Below are 13,305 nucleotides of genomic sequence, written 5' to 3'. Positions count from 1 at the left end.
GTACACTTTAAAAATACGGCCAGAGAATCAGTGGGTTAAATTGATTGGCATCAACACTAGCTGTGCAGATCTTTTTCTCCTTTTAAGAGAATGCATTGTAAGATTAGGGTTTCCCAGTTTTTAGTGTTCTGAATTACATACTGAATTTGTTGAGATTAGTGTAAGAAATAGTAATACTGTAACTATCAGTTAAATATTAATGAGAACTTTAATCGAGCTTTTTTCTTTTCCTTCTCATAAGATTTGATTGGGGAAGATCGTTCCAACGTGAAGTTGGGGTCTCCTCCAGTTGGAAATGGATTTAGACACTGTGCTGATCAGCGCATATACAGCAGCCAGGGAAGAGGCTCCTATAAGCATGATAGTGCAGCTCACCAAGCAAAGCTTTCTGTACAGGCCCTTGGATCAAATAAACCAGAAGCTTTTCCTACTGGGGAGAAACCAACAGGAAGGACCCGGACCGATGGTGTCACTGGCTATGATACAGACACCAGTCAAGACTCTAGGGACAAAGGCAGTATCATCAGTGGCAGAAGCAGAACTAAAGGTTGGAAACCTATGCGAGAGACGCTAAATGTAGACAGCATTTTCAGTGAGACTGAGAAAAAACAGCACAGCCCAAAGCACAAGGCAAATCTGAACAGTAAACCTAAGCATGAAAAGGAGCGAAGCTTTAACCATTGGCCAAAAGAGAACCAAATCCAGAAAGGTTTGATGACTATATATGAAGATGAAACAAAACAGGATACAGGAAGCCGAAGTTCACTGGATTCAGAGGGAAAAGGGAATGCTGAAAAAAGCAAAGGATTTACAGAGAGAAAAATCCATGGTGATAACTGGCAAATTCAGAGGACAGAATCTGGATATGAAAGCAGTGATCATATCAGCAATGGATCTGCAAATCCAGACTCGCCTGTTATTGAAGGAATTAATCAAACAGATATCAAGAATGTTAAAGAAAGTGCTTCCTGCAGGTAATGCTAGTGCTCTTAACTTGCATAGATTGTATTTAACAGCAAAATTAGTTGTTCTAATGTTTGTGTTGCTTCAGAAAAAAAAAAAAGAGAACATGCTTTGGAACTTTGTAAGCTTGAGGTTAAGTATGTAGCAAGGTATCTAGCAATAAGGGTGTGGACAATTTAGTGTTAAGTTTACTTTCAGTCTGAGGCTGCAACTATAGTTCTGTTTGGAAGGCACTGAGCTACCTTATGATGGCAGTGAGCCAGAACTGCTAAGCTCTGCTGAGGGGCAGGGTGTGTTAATTTGAATTAATTGCTACATTTCTTCAGTTACAAGATTTTTAGACTGCAGGTAACTTGCCATCTGTAATGGAATACCAGCATCTATATAAATCATACCTGTAACAGCTGTACAGAAGGCCTCTGACAAGAGATGGGAATGGCAGTAGGTGAATCTTGTATAGTGTTACTAGTCATTGTTCTGAAATCCAGTTTTCTAGAACACTTCAGATATATATTGCTCACTTGATAATTGATTGGCCTGTTTAAAAGAAATCTTTGCTGAAAAGCATAAAATTACTAGAACTGGCCAAAAATGTCAGTAGTAGCTAAATTTTATTAAACTTCCTCAGAATTGATATACGCTAGTAACAAGTATGTTGCCCAGAGATATTGTGGAGTCTCGGTCTGTGGAGATACTCATAACAAAACTGGACATGGTCCTGGCCAGCCTGCTGTAGTTGACCCTGCTTGAGTAAGGGGGTGCTGGACTAGGTGATCTGATGAGATCTCTTCCAACTGAAACCATTATGTGGTGCTATGAAATATAAAGTTATCAACCTTTCACGTGTGATTTTCTTTGTGTGTCTTAAACTGCACGTGGACCATAGTTTCTATGAGAAGCCATCTATTTTTCTTCTAAATCTTGTTTGTAACCATAAAATGGAAGAGCTCAGCTATGAGACCAAGCCTAGTCACAAATGATTGCTAGATTTGAGAAAATTTTTGGATGTGTATTTTCATGAAAAGTTATTTTAGGGGGGAAGAGAATAGCAAATACCAGGAAATTAAGTCTCTGATTACTCTAAGCAGAGATGAAAAACTTTAAAACTTACTTCATGAAGTATTGTAGCAATTTATCCAAACAATTTTTTTATTTAAAACATATAAAATACAGCTTCTGTATAAATTGAAAAGCCTTTGATTATTTTGGTGCTGCAAGAAAGTACAATCAGTCATTTGCTTAGTTCTTAGTTTCCTAGGGGGTTATTTTATTTCACATAATAAGCATAAATAAGGACATAAAAATGACCGTGCCAGGGTAGGGCCAAAGGTTCATCTAAAATGCAGTTCTATACCAGTAGCTGGTAGCAGATGCTTATGAAAGATGACAGCAGACAGAGCAGTATTTTGTAAGTGGCCTCTGTTGTCTTTGGGTGCTTTTTGGACCTTGTGATCTGGAGATTGTGACTGTGGTGTCCACTTCCCATTAAAAATGCTTTATCCCATGCATTTATCTGTTCCCCTCTTTTCTTCCCCCCTTCCCACCTTTCCCCTCCCAACAAACTGTACCAAACCCTGCTGTACAAAAAACCTTATGGGCTTTTTACTGGTTAACGATAGAAATATGTGTAAAGCTACTCCAAGCCATGTTTATATTTTTCAGTGTTTACAGTGGCCTCGAACACTGATTTCTACAGTTACAACCATGCCCCATTTTTAAACGTGCCCAAGAGGTAATGGGATGCCTGAATGCTGCAGGTGTCTTTTTTTTTTGAGAGAAAATATGATAAGTCGGTTAATTAAGAATCTGCTTACATTGTTGGTTAAATATTTGTCAAAGGAAAAAAACCTACTCTATCAAAATACAATTGATTTGTTGGGACTTTCAGAAAGATTTTATATGACTGGTAATTAGAACTGACTGGCAATACCCCCTAGTTCCCTTCTAACTGTTCAGACTTTGTCTAATAAAACCAAAAAAAATCAGCTTAATTAATTGAATGTTCTTTTAGAAGGTGGAAAGAAGACTTAGTGTTTTGTTTTCTGTTAAGTTCTTTCCCCATCCTTCCACTTTCTTTGAGTATTTTTCTTGTTTTCTTGTCCTTTCAATAACAAGAGTTTGTTTTCTTTTTTCTTTAATTGAAAAACTGCCACTGTGTATCTTCTTCCCTGCCTTACTCTTGGAGAAGGAAGGAATTGGCAGGGTGTTTGTCAGCTCCCTATCTGGATGGGTAAGGCATGCTTTTTGCTTAAGTAAAGCAGCAAGCTTTAAATCTGCTGGGGTTTTTTAATTACTTTTTGTTCTGCTCTTATGTTTGCTGCTGTAATCTTCCAGTTTGAGGAAAAAGTTTTTAAATTAAAATTCCCTATGAATGAAAGACCAAGTGGCAGTCACAACATAGAAGAATGGCGTTTGTTGTCACAACAAAGTGTTAATGAATAGCAAAATGTCAAACTAGGAAAATGAGCAAGGTAGAATGTAAGTTAACAGCTTACATGTAATCAATATTGATATTGATGAGATTTTTTGCATTTTTAGAAAAATTAAGCTTGCCATAGTCAGATGCTGCTATATGTTTACCTTTGACATATTCAGAGTGTAAACTTACCACTGAAAAATCTGTGTTTCAGACATGGATGATACTCATGATATAAGTTGGAAGCCATATAATACCACATAGGAAGTATTATTTTGCTGCATTGAAGTGGCACCTTTAAGTAAAACCTACAAATAAATTTAATTAGGTGACCAGTGGTTTCTGTTCTATTTGAAAATCACTACAGAAAACAGGTATTAAAAACTGTCATGCTTTCTTGAGGATCTCTGTTAAGAAGCATTTTTTGAGATGATTAAGAAATTCTTTAGTTTACGAGGAAAAAGTGAGAAATAGCTACCAGCTGCAAAGATGGCACATCGTTTTCCTGTTGTTAATAACTTTGGGAACCAACTGTCTTTATTAAGCAGGCTGATGTGATATTAAGATCAAGAAGATACGCTTTCTATGTGCTGCATATTAGACATCCTGCTGTTATACTCTCGAATAAGGCTGGGATGAGTGAGCATCCAGTCTCCAGAACAGACTGGGAATACCAGCCTCACAAACTATATTTTTTGTCTGTTCATATTAAAGGACTCAGGTCATCCTAAATTTTTCTGCATCAGCACAGCCTGTCACGAGTGGGAGTGGTATTAAAAGTATTGAAGGGCCACCCAACTATGTTACGTTCTTCTGTAAAGTGTGTCTGTTAGTAAAAAAAGTGGCAGTAATGGTAACAAGAGTCAGTTTCACGTAGGAAAAGTTTTTATGCTTGTATGCAGTTAAGGCAATAAAGTTTGTGATCATACATCAATAGTTTAAGCCTTCAAAGTACACACATGCTTCTTTTACAGTGAACAGAACCTGTCAACCAAAAAAGCTGACAATGTGTTACATCCAGTATCCCAGCAGAACAGAAACTTTTATGGTAAGAACTTAAACTTGTATAAAGAATAAGAAGCTTTCTAAAAATAATTTAGATGTACCAAAATTTTACTAACTAATATCATATCATTAAATACTAACTAATATAATATAAGACATGGACAGCTTTCTGATTAGCCTTTTTTATTTAATAATTTTGCTGCATAAGTTCATGTAATGATATTTTATAAAATTGAAAAAATGTATATACAATTTATCATTGATTTTTCTTTTTTAAAAAACCACAATGAAATGTTTCAAAGGTAGACAATTTGTATAACAGGTTGGCTATATTTAGGTGGATTAGAAGAAAGTTGGCGTGGAATTTATGGCTATTTTGGGCATGATATTAGGCATGATATATAATTTATATATTTATATATATAATACAAAATATATTTTTTATATAAAATTTGGGCATGGTATATAAAAATGATATTTTTATATAGTTTTTTCAGTAGAGTTTTCTTGCTGATTCATCATAGCCTGTATATGCTGTCTTTTTAAAATGGCAAAAGAAATCTATATTGTGGGGTTTTGTCATCCACAGTGAATTCCACATTTTGTTCTTGTTCATATTTTTAACCTTTTCAGTGAGTTAGACTGATGGATAAAGATGAAAAATGTTCATAATTAATGAGAGAGAGCCTACAAGACTCTGGAATAGGAACTGTTGTGGGAAATGGAGAGGCTTTTGTGTTGCAGCTGCTAGTACTGCAGTAGGTAACCAAGGAAGTGCTAGGTTTCTTTGTTTGCCAGTAAGAGCAGGAACTGCTGTGTAAGGTGTGGAAAGATAACCAGATTAACAGTTGGACATATTTCCAAAGATTTTTAATATTTTTGGAAAATGATGAAACAGATGGAAAGGCTGTATGACTATAGGTTAAATCCATTAACAGTGGAGGAGGTAGATTATGCCCAATTAATGAGAGAGAACCTTTTCAGACTAGTCTTGCTTAATCAAAGCCAGACATTACATTGGGATGGAAATGTGATGGAGCAGCACTTCAGTAGCAGTATCAGTGTTTTCAGGGGTATTTAAAGTATTCTGTTCCTCTAAGCACCTTCATTTGTTCAGTTTCTTGGCTTTCTTGTGGAGCAAATGTACATTGTAAAAGGATTCCTAACTATCTGCCATAATAAAAGAGTTCCCAAATAGAGGGCTGGGTTTATTTCAGTGCTCCACCATCATGTAAACAAAATTGTGTTATGATGGTAGCAGCAGTAGTAGTTCCCTACTTCTGTGCTAGGTCATGAATATGCATGGTGGGAGTTTACTTGTTCTTAGCATCTCCTTTCAGACAGCAGTGGCAACGCTTTAGCAGGGGTTGGACTAGATCATCTCCAGAAGTCTCTTCCAGCCCTGACAGTTCTGCGATTCTGTTTGAGTCATGTAAAAGTATGACATGTCTCCAAAAGCACCAAAGTAATAGGCATGGGGATATTTTTTTTTTTTTGTACTTGGATCTATTTTAAATACAGTATTTTGGTCTGGAAAATGTAAGTATTGTTTTGAGAGGCCACAGCTTCTTTGTAAATTGTTAGATAGTCAGGATACAATGATTCTTGCTGCAGTTGTCATCTCCTGGTGTATTTTGTTACAAAGCATTTTCTTTATGGGCTGATCAGTTTGTCCTTCCTTGTGCATATCATATACCATTGCCTCCTGAGGAAGTGGCCAGCACGTAACTGCTTCTGGCTGGTGTAGGCTCCCCATAAAAGAACACAAACCACAATTGTTCACCAGGATTAGTGATTTTACCAAGTGACATGACAAAGGGCAACAGTTTTAAACTGAAAGAGGGTAGATTTAAATTGGACGTAAGGAAGAAATTTTTTTACATCAAGTGTGGTGAGGCACTGGAGCAGTTTGCCCAGAGCAGCTGTGGATGCCCCATCACTGGAAATGTCAAGGTAGGTTGGACAGGGCTCTGAGCAACCTGGTCTAGCAGGTGTCCCTGCCCATGGCAGGGGAGTTAAACTTCGATGATCTTCAAAGATCCCTTCCAATGCAAACCATTCTACCATTCATTGATTCTGTGATTTCTGGATGCTCAAATCTGGCATAAAATATCCAGTGTGATTCATTTTCACTGGCCTTAATCAGTGCTTTCTTTTTAATCCAATGGAAATTATTAAATGTAAATCCCTGTTTCTGTTGCTTATATTCAGCTTTGAGAATACATTTCGCAGTTTAATGTTTTTGGTTGTATGGGTTTCCTCTTTTCTTTTTAGCAAGTATGTATGTTCCTGCTGTGCCCACCCCCCTGCGGCTGTGCCCCCCACCCACCAGAAAAAAAAAGGGGGGCAGGGGAGCGGAGAAAAAACACGGTAATTTTGGTTCACTCTGTTTTCCCCAAAAGCCTTTCCATGGGCTTTCTCGGTGGATACTAAGGAAGCCTTTTTTTTTTTACTAAAAAAATATCTGGGTAGACTGTGGTTCCACTTGTTTTCCTTCAAGATATGAAGCAATATCAGGAAGATACATGTGTAGTAAGGAAATCTACTTCCTTTTGCATACTAATATGTCTATTGCGTTTTTATAAAGTTGATAAATGCCTTGGCATGTAAGTATTAGAGATCAGCAAGAGGCCAGCCAAAAATCACTATCTGCTATTGCTGGAACAATGCAATGGTGCTTGTACAAAGAGGTGCAGTAAGTATTAGGCTACTTCCCCAGGAAATGTTTGATTTTTATAGATATCCTACTTTTCAAATAATGTATAGTTTCTTCCAAGACTTAAATTGGGGGGGGGGGGTGGGGTGTGGATTTTTCATGCCACTTTCATCTTTTCTGTCATTATTCCAATTTTTTTTATTGGTTGTATAAAGAGAACTAATTTGATGTTTGTTTATTTTGACAAAATAAAACAAAACAAAACAAAATTGATGTTGCATGGAATGCAAAGATCTGTTTTTGCATGACATGTATTCTGCTTTAGTTCTGTACTATAGTAATCATACCAGTGGGGAAAAAACCCACACTTGGATAGCAAAAAGAAAAAAACCCAACAAACCACCACCAGTGAAAAATACATGAAGGACTCTGTCAGAAAGAAAAATAGGTGGATTCAAACCATGTTTGAGCTTAGTAGTGAGTATTCTCTGGAGAGATCTATGTACTGTACTTTTAAATATACTTAAAACTTTTAACATGTGTTTTACATTTTCTTTAAAAAAAGCATAGTGATTCCAGGTGATCCTTAGATTTATCATAAAACTTTGAGAAAATTCCATCTATTCAGTTATTCTAATTCAGTAACTAACTTTTGAATAGTTTCATAATAATAATGTGCATTTAAATCAAATGTGAAGTTCTCATGTGTGTGCATGGTTTGGAAAATAATATTTTAGTGGAAGTGATCAATGGGCTGAAAAGATCTGATGAATTTGATCATTTCACATGTTTGTCGGGGTAAACATTTATTTAGACACAGCTTTTTGGTTATCTAAAAAGTGTGTCACGACACCTTTAGCAAGGACAATAGCAGTTCATGGGTATCAAGTTGTGCTGCCTTACATTGTATCTCTGAATATTATGAACAAGACATGAATTGGTAAGCAAACACTAAACAGTCCCCTAGAAAATAGTACTTTAAGAAAGAAATGCCCAGTCCTTTCTGAGAGAGGAATGGAATGTAAGAAATCTTTGTTAGCATCACATGGAGACTTGAAAAAATACGCCTGGTTGGGTTTTTTTGTGTGGAAAACTTCTTATGGAAATAATGTTGGACTTCTAATTATGCCCATCATTTGTATAACTCTGCTTTACCAGTTCCTCATTTTTAACTGGAGCTGAATAAGGCTACTGTTCAGCAGTTGAGGAATTCTGTCCCTGACTTACAAAAATAAACTTATTGTTAGAGCATTATAAAGATAGTAACATTGGATCACACAGTGGTTATGGAGATCAAATGGCTGCTTCTTTCACTGGTAGTAAGCAATAGATAACTGTAATGCTGAAGCAAGTGTCCCACAAGGCCAATGCCTCATTTGTGTGATCAAATTTTGGCACGAAAATGTAGATATTAAGTAAGCAGATATAGTATCTCTGTTTTATATTAATGAGTTAGTGTTTATTAAGTTTGAACTTGCTGAACTGTGGAGTCTAATATTTTTTTTTGTTTATAAAAGAATGTCTGACATGAACAGGGTGAGGGCAAGATTTCCAACCTCACATTCTTCCGACTAATTCTTGGAAGTTGGGAAGGACCATAGATTTTTTTTTTTAAAAGGATTTTTAAAGCATTCCATGTGCTAGCTGCTGATAATAATTTTCAGTCATAGAGGGGTTTTAGTGGCTTTTGTGACAACCCACCCTATTTTCTAATGCATAGATGTCTTCATGAAATTACCACTCCTGAAAATTTCAATGAAAGGCATTACTGTTAGGGAGGGTTAAGGAGGTGTGGGTGTGTGGTGTATGGCGGGGAAGATTTAAATCCTAGAAGCCCTGTTTTCTAGGTTCCTCCCCTCCCAAGCTCAGAGCAGTTCATTCTTGAGCTAACTTGTTGGTAGAATATACATTGTGATTAAAATTGGCAGAGTACTTGATGGCCTCCTATTTAAGATGCAATTAAAAGCTGCCCATTCAGGGATCTAAAAAAAAAAAGGATGTACTTGGAATCAATACTTCAATTAATTGCTTCCTTTTGAAAATAAATGCAAAGCAGTGTTCATAATACTACAAATCCAGAGGTTTTCCCATTAACAATTATTCAGCTCAATAACATGAGACAACAACTGAAATCTAGAATAAATCTGAAACTCTGCTGAGTGTGTAAAGAGTCCAGATTGTCATTGTTTGTTTGTCCCTTCATAAAACCCCACAAACAAACCTTAATTTTGGAAAACTCATAATCTTAGGAAAACCATACATTTATAGTAAGAATTTAAAATATGCAACTATACTTAAGAAAATCCAGTTATTACCCTTATGGTGCAGTCAATATGTGAGACTTGCGTTTGAAGAGCTGAGTAGTAAAGCAAAGATGCAGCTACTTAATTTACCTAACATAAAACCAGAAACAAATAAATGCTTTCTGGAGTGTCTTTAAATGATAGATTAAAGATTTTGGTTAAAAAAACAAAACAAAACAACCAACTCTGAACCAAATCCTAAACTTCCAAGATTTCCAAATGTAGTCAAGAATCCCATGAAGACTGAAATGTAAAGCAGTCTCAGATTTAATTCACTTTATTAATGCAAGAAGTTTGCAATTTAAAATAGATGGTGAAAAGGTTTAGGATTGGATTTTAAAACAAAGACCTGAAATTTCTGGAGGCGGCCACATCAGAATGAAGGGAGGGTAATAATTGGTGTTTTCTGTTGGCTGTTGCTTCACTTCAGAGCGTATTTCAGCTCTCACACACATGCAAGTATACACGTCCTCCCCACCCCCCCAAAAAAAAAAAAAACAGTGGAACTTTATTTTCATTTTTTCCAGATGTTTAGAGCCATGGAAAAAAACCTGACTAATGAATATATAAGAAATTTTTTGCAACTGAGTGTTTCTCCAAAAGGACAGTTTCTTGACTATAAGGATATTTCTTTTCTGAAGATGGTCACTGCTTTTTTAAAATAATATTCTATTTTGGACAAATTATAATGCGTTTACCTTCTTGACTGTGGTTATGTTGTTGTTTCATATTTCCAAAGCTTTCTGTAGTTTCAACTGAATACAGGAAAACATCTGGGTTCAGAGAGAGGAATTTGCCCCAGTAGATGTTATAAAACACCTTGGTTTTTTATTGGCACCTTTGGAAAAAAAAGTATTTTAAAATCAGGTAGTCAAAACTACAGGAAACATGCAGGTAAAACACCTTAGAAGGAAATTAGATTTAACGTGGGTTTGGTTTTTTGTCAGCTGGTTTTTCCCCCCCATCCCGAGACTGGGCTTTGCAGATTTTTGCATATGTTCTGTATGTATAAATGGAGGAGGTATTGGAGAACTTGTCAGCTGTAGAATGGCTGTTAATCTTTTAAAAATCTAGATTGGCTATTCAGATGTGAAAATAGATGTTCATACATCTTAAAAGGAGACTGGTTTGTACGTCAGAAACCAGTTACACTACATTTATTGGTAAGCTTCTTATGACCCATTGATAAGGATGTCAGTCTCCAGCTGAGCACAGTGCTTCTGTGTCCCCTATTTAGGTTTGCAAAGAACGTAGAGCCAAAATTCCCCATCAAGTCTGCGTCTGGTTTTAACCATGCATGGATAGCCTGTCAGCAGAGGAAAAAATAACACATCTATTTTTAAGTTAGCTGGAATTCTGAAGGCACAAATCACCTGGTATTGCTGAGCAGCTTTGGCTGAATGTGTGCCCTGGTCACAGCAGGGAAGCTGCTTATTAACCTTTGCTGCCGCCTCCTGACCGGTAGGTGGTGATGCCTCTCAGAAGGGCTGAATGTGCTAAATTCCTTAGGAGTTTGGCCTAGAGTAGAGAAAAAAGTATTAAAATTTGTAATCTTTACATCAGCTGGTTTGGGGAATTTAAGAGCAGTTGTAGGGGTGATTAATTTGTGATTTTTTTTTTTAAGTAGATGTGCTCTTGTAAAAAAGTCGATACAGTCAAAGTCTGAAAGGTAAAACCAGTAGCTTCAGACACTATGAATCTAGCAGATTATTTCACTAATTCATTCCTAGCACTGTGTCCTGACGTTGGGACTGAGATTAAATACTGAATTGGAAATATTCACACTAAATAACGTGTCAGAGCCTGTAGGGTTCCCCCCCCCCCCCCCAGTAAAGCGATTTACACTTCATTAAAATCTGTAGCAGAATGAAATGTTTTCTGTTTGAAAAATTACCTCAGTGTTAGTTAGCTCTGATGCCATCACCCACTGGAGTGATTTTGTGCTGTCACGTTAATTACTTGTCCCTTGCCAGTGTTACATGGGCTCATTCAGTAACATTGTTTTCCTGTAAGTATTCTTTCTAAGGTTGTGGTATTGTTTATCCTGCTGGAATAGCAAGCTCTTTTTATTTTTTTTTCTTTTTTCCTGTGGAGGATTAGAAGAAGGCTATACGAGGGCTTTTTTCTCTTGTTCTATATGCCATTTTAGCCTCTACAACCTGTGTTCTTTGTCACAGTCTTTAGTCTTCATCAATTAAAGGTAAGGCAGATATTGACCCTCAAAACAAGTTTCAACCAATGTTTTTAGTTTAGTTCTTTTCTCTTGTAGGGTCTTTTGTATGTTCAGGAGTCAGAAGTTCCAAGATTTTATTTAAACTTGGGGAAACAACAAGTTAATAAAAAACTATTTTATCTTGGTAAGATTACATAAGTTAAGAATAGATACAAGATTTTTGTAGCTTTTGTTGATGGGAGTATGGAACAGCCAATGTTATCTCATTGGGGAATTCTCTTAAGTTAGTACTGTCTACTGAACATGAGATGAATCTCCTAGAAATCAGGCAATACATGTTGCCTTTTTTTAATTTAATTCCTGGGTTTTTTTTCTGAAATAGGCATAGTAGGTATACAAACGTAGTCTATACATACACACAGTAAGACTTTGAGTGGCTTCAGAGCACGTGAGTGATGATAATGGGCCAATCATTGCATTAATCTAATATCTCTCTCCAAACAAATAGACCATTGCTTGTCACTTGCCAAGAGAGTGTTTTATTCTAGATGGTGTCGGCATGGATGCTTCAATGCCTCCTTTATTTACTGTTAACTAGGAGCTGCATTGTTCAGAAATTCTGTATTTTTAGAGAATTATTCTTTGCTTGTGAATAAAAGGAGCTTCTAGAGTGTGGTTTGTAATAGTGCTGGTCCAGGCACCCTTGTGTTTTTTAAGGCACGTGACAGAGTGCTCTCTGTCTGCTCAGCATCTCTCTGAACTGTACGGTTTGCTGTTAAGTTTTTAAATCTGTTTGAAAGAATGCATAATGTGTTTCTTTAAAAAACAAACCAAATCCACAAACAATAACAATAAAAAACGAAAACGCCCATGAATCCCTACAGTATTCTTTCCATTTACTTATTACATTGTGACATTTACAGAAATCATAGTTTTTATTTGGTAATTTAAATTACTTTGGATGTTTGAATAAACGTGCTTTTATAGAAAGCTGCTCTTGAAAATGTGTTTTTAATTAGATGAAAGGTTAAAATGATCTTGGAAGTATGTCTACAGGATTTAAAAATTGTGGTAATTACCTATTTTCTGATAATATTAAAAAAAAAAAAAAGAGTATTTCCTCCAGATTATTTTGCATGAATGTAAGATCTGAGCTGTTAGAGGTTGTCTTCAAAGTAGTCATTTTGACCAATTCCTTTCAAGATTTGACATTAATTGTCCTGTTGTGGTGTTTTATTTGTTTTTGTAACCTCTGAGGAATTACAAAGGAAGAGTTGGACTGTATTTTTGCTTATTTTGACAAAAATTCTTTTCTCCCCCCAGACTTGAGGAAAGACCAGCTCAGTTCAGAAGTTAACTACAGACCTCATCTTAATTTCCCGGCAGAATTACATTTGCAGGTGCCCAGTCCTTCAGTAAAGAGGTAACTAATACTGGCATTAATTTACTATGTAACAGTTTAAGAAATACTGAATGCCATTATATGATAGTAATCAATATTAAGCGTGCAGATGTTAAGGTACTGAATATTCTTGGCAGACAGTGCCTTTTGTATTTTACATAATTGATAGGGCGAAATGCTCTCTGTCTTTGATTTTGATGCTATCAGCGGAACAAAGTAGCTTACATAGTTTTAAACCATCTTACCAGGGTTTTAATATTTTTCTGTTTTGAATTTATATACTGCAACAGGCAGTAATTAAAAGATTTGTATTTAGCACAGTAACCCTATAAAGTTTTAAGATTGGCAGATGGGAGAAAACCTAACTTCTGTTTAGAAGCTGCTGCC

At 36.2% G+C, this 13,305-nt stretch overlaps 1 protein-coding gene across 4 annotated transcripts in view; it reads left to right on the top strand.

Annotated features, from left to right (window-relative positions):
* Positions 1 to 13,305, top strand: part of USP53 (ubiquitin specific peptidase 53) — a 40,932-nt gene that overhangs the window by 23,356 nt on the left and 4,271 nt on the right. For 2 of the 4 annotated variants that reach the window (XM_055795823.1, XM_055795822.1), the window contains exons 13-16: positions 242 to 974; positions 3,149 to 3,193; positions 4,354 to 4,427; positions 12,840 to 12,939. In XM_055795823.1, coding sequence (XP_055651798.1) covers positions 242 to 974; positions 3,149 to 3,193; positions 4,354 to 4,427; positions 12,840 to 12,939 — 952 coding nt within the window. The remainder of the gene's footprint in view (positions 1 to 241; positions 975 to 3,148; positions 3,194 to 4,353; positions 4,428 to 12,839; positions 12,940 to 13,305) is intronic. The other 2 variants (XM_027794932.2, XM_055795824.1) reach the window with 2 other exon arrangements.

This window comes from Falco peregrinus, chromosome 2, assembly GCF_023634155.1.
Source record: "Falco peregrinus isolate bFalPer1 chromosome 2, bFalPer1.pri, whole genome shotgun sequence".
Lineage (NCBI taxonomy): Eukaryota > Metazoa > Chordata > Aves > Falconiformes > Falconidae > Falco > Falco peregrinus.
Note: the sequence above shows the minus strand (reverse complement) of the source record. Positions and strands in the feature narration are given on the sequence as shown.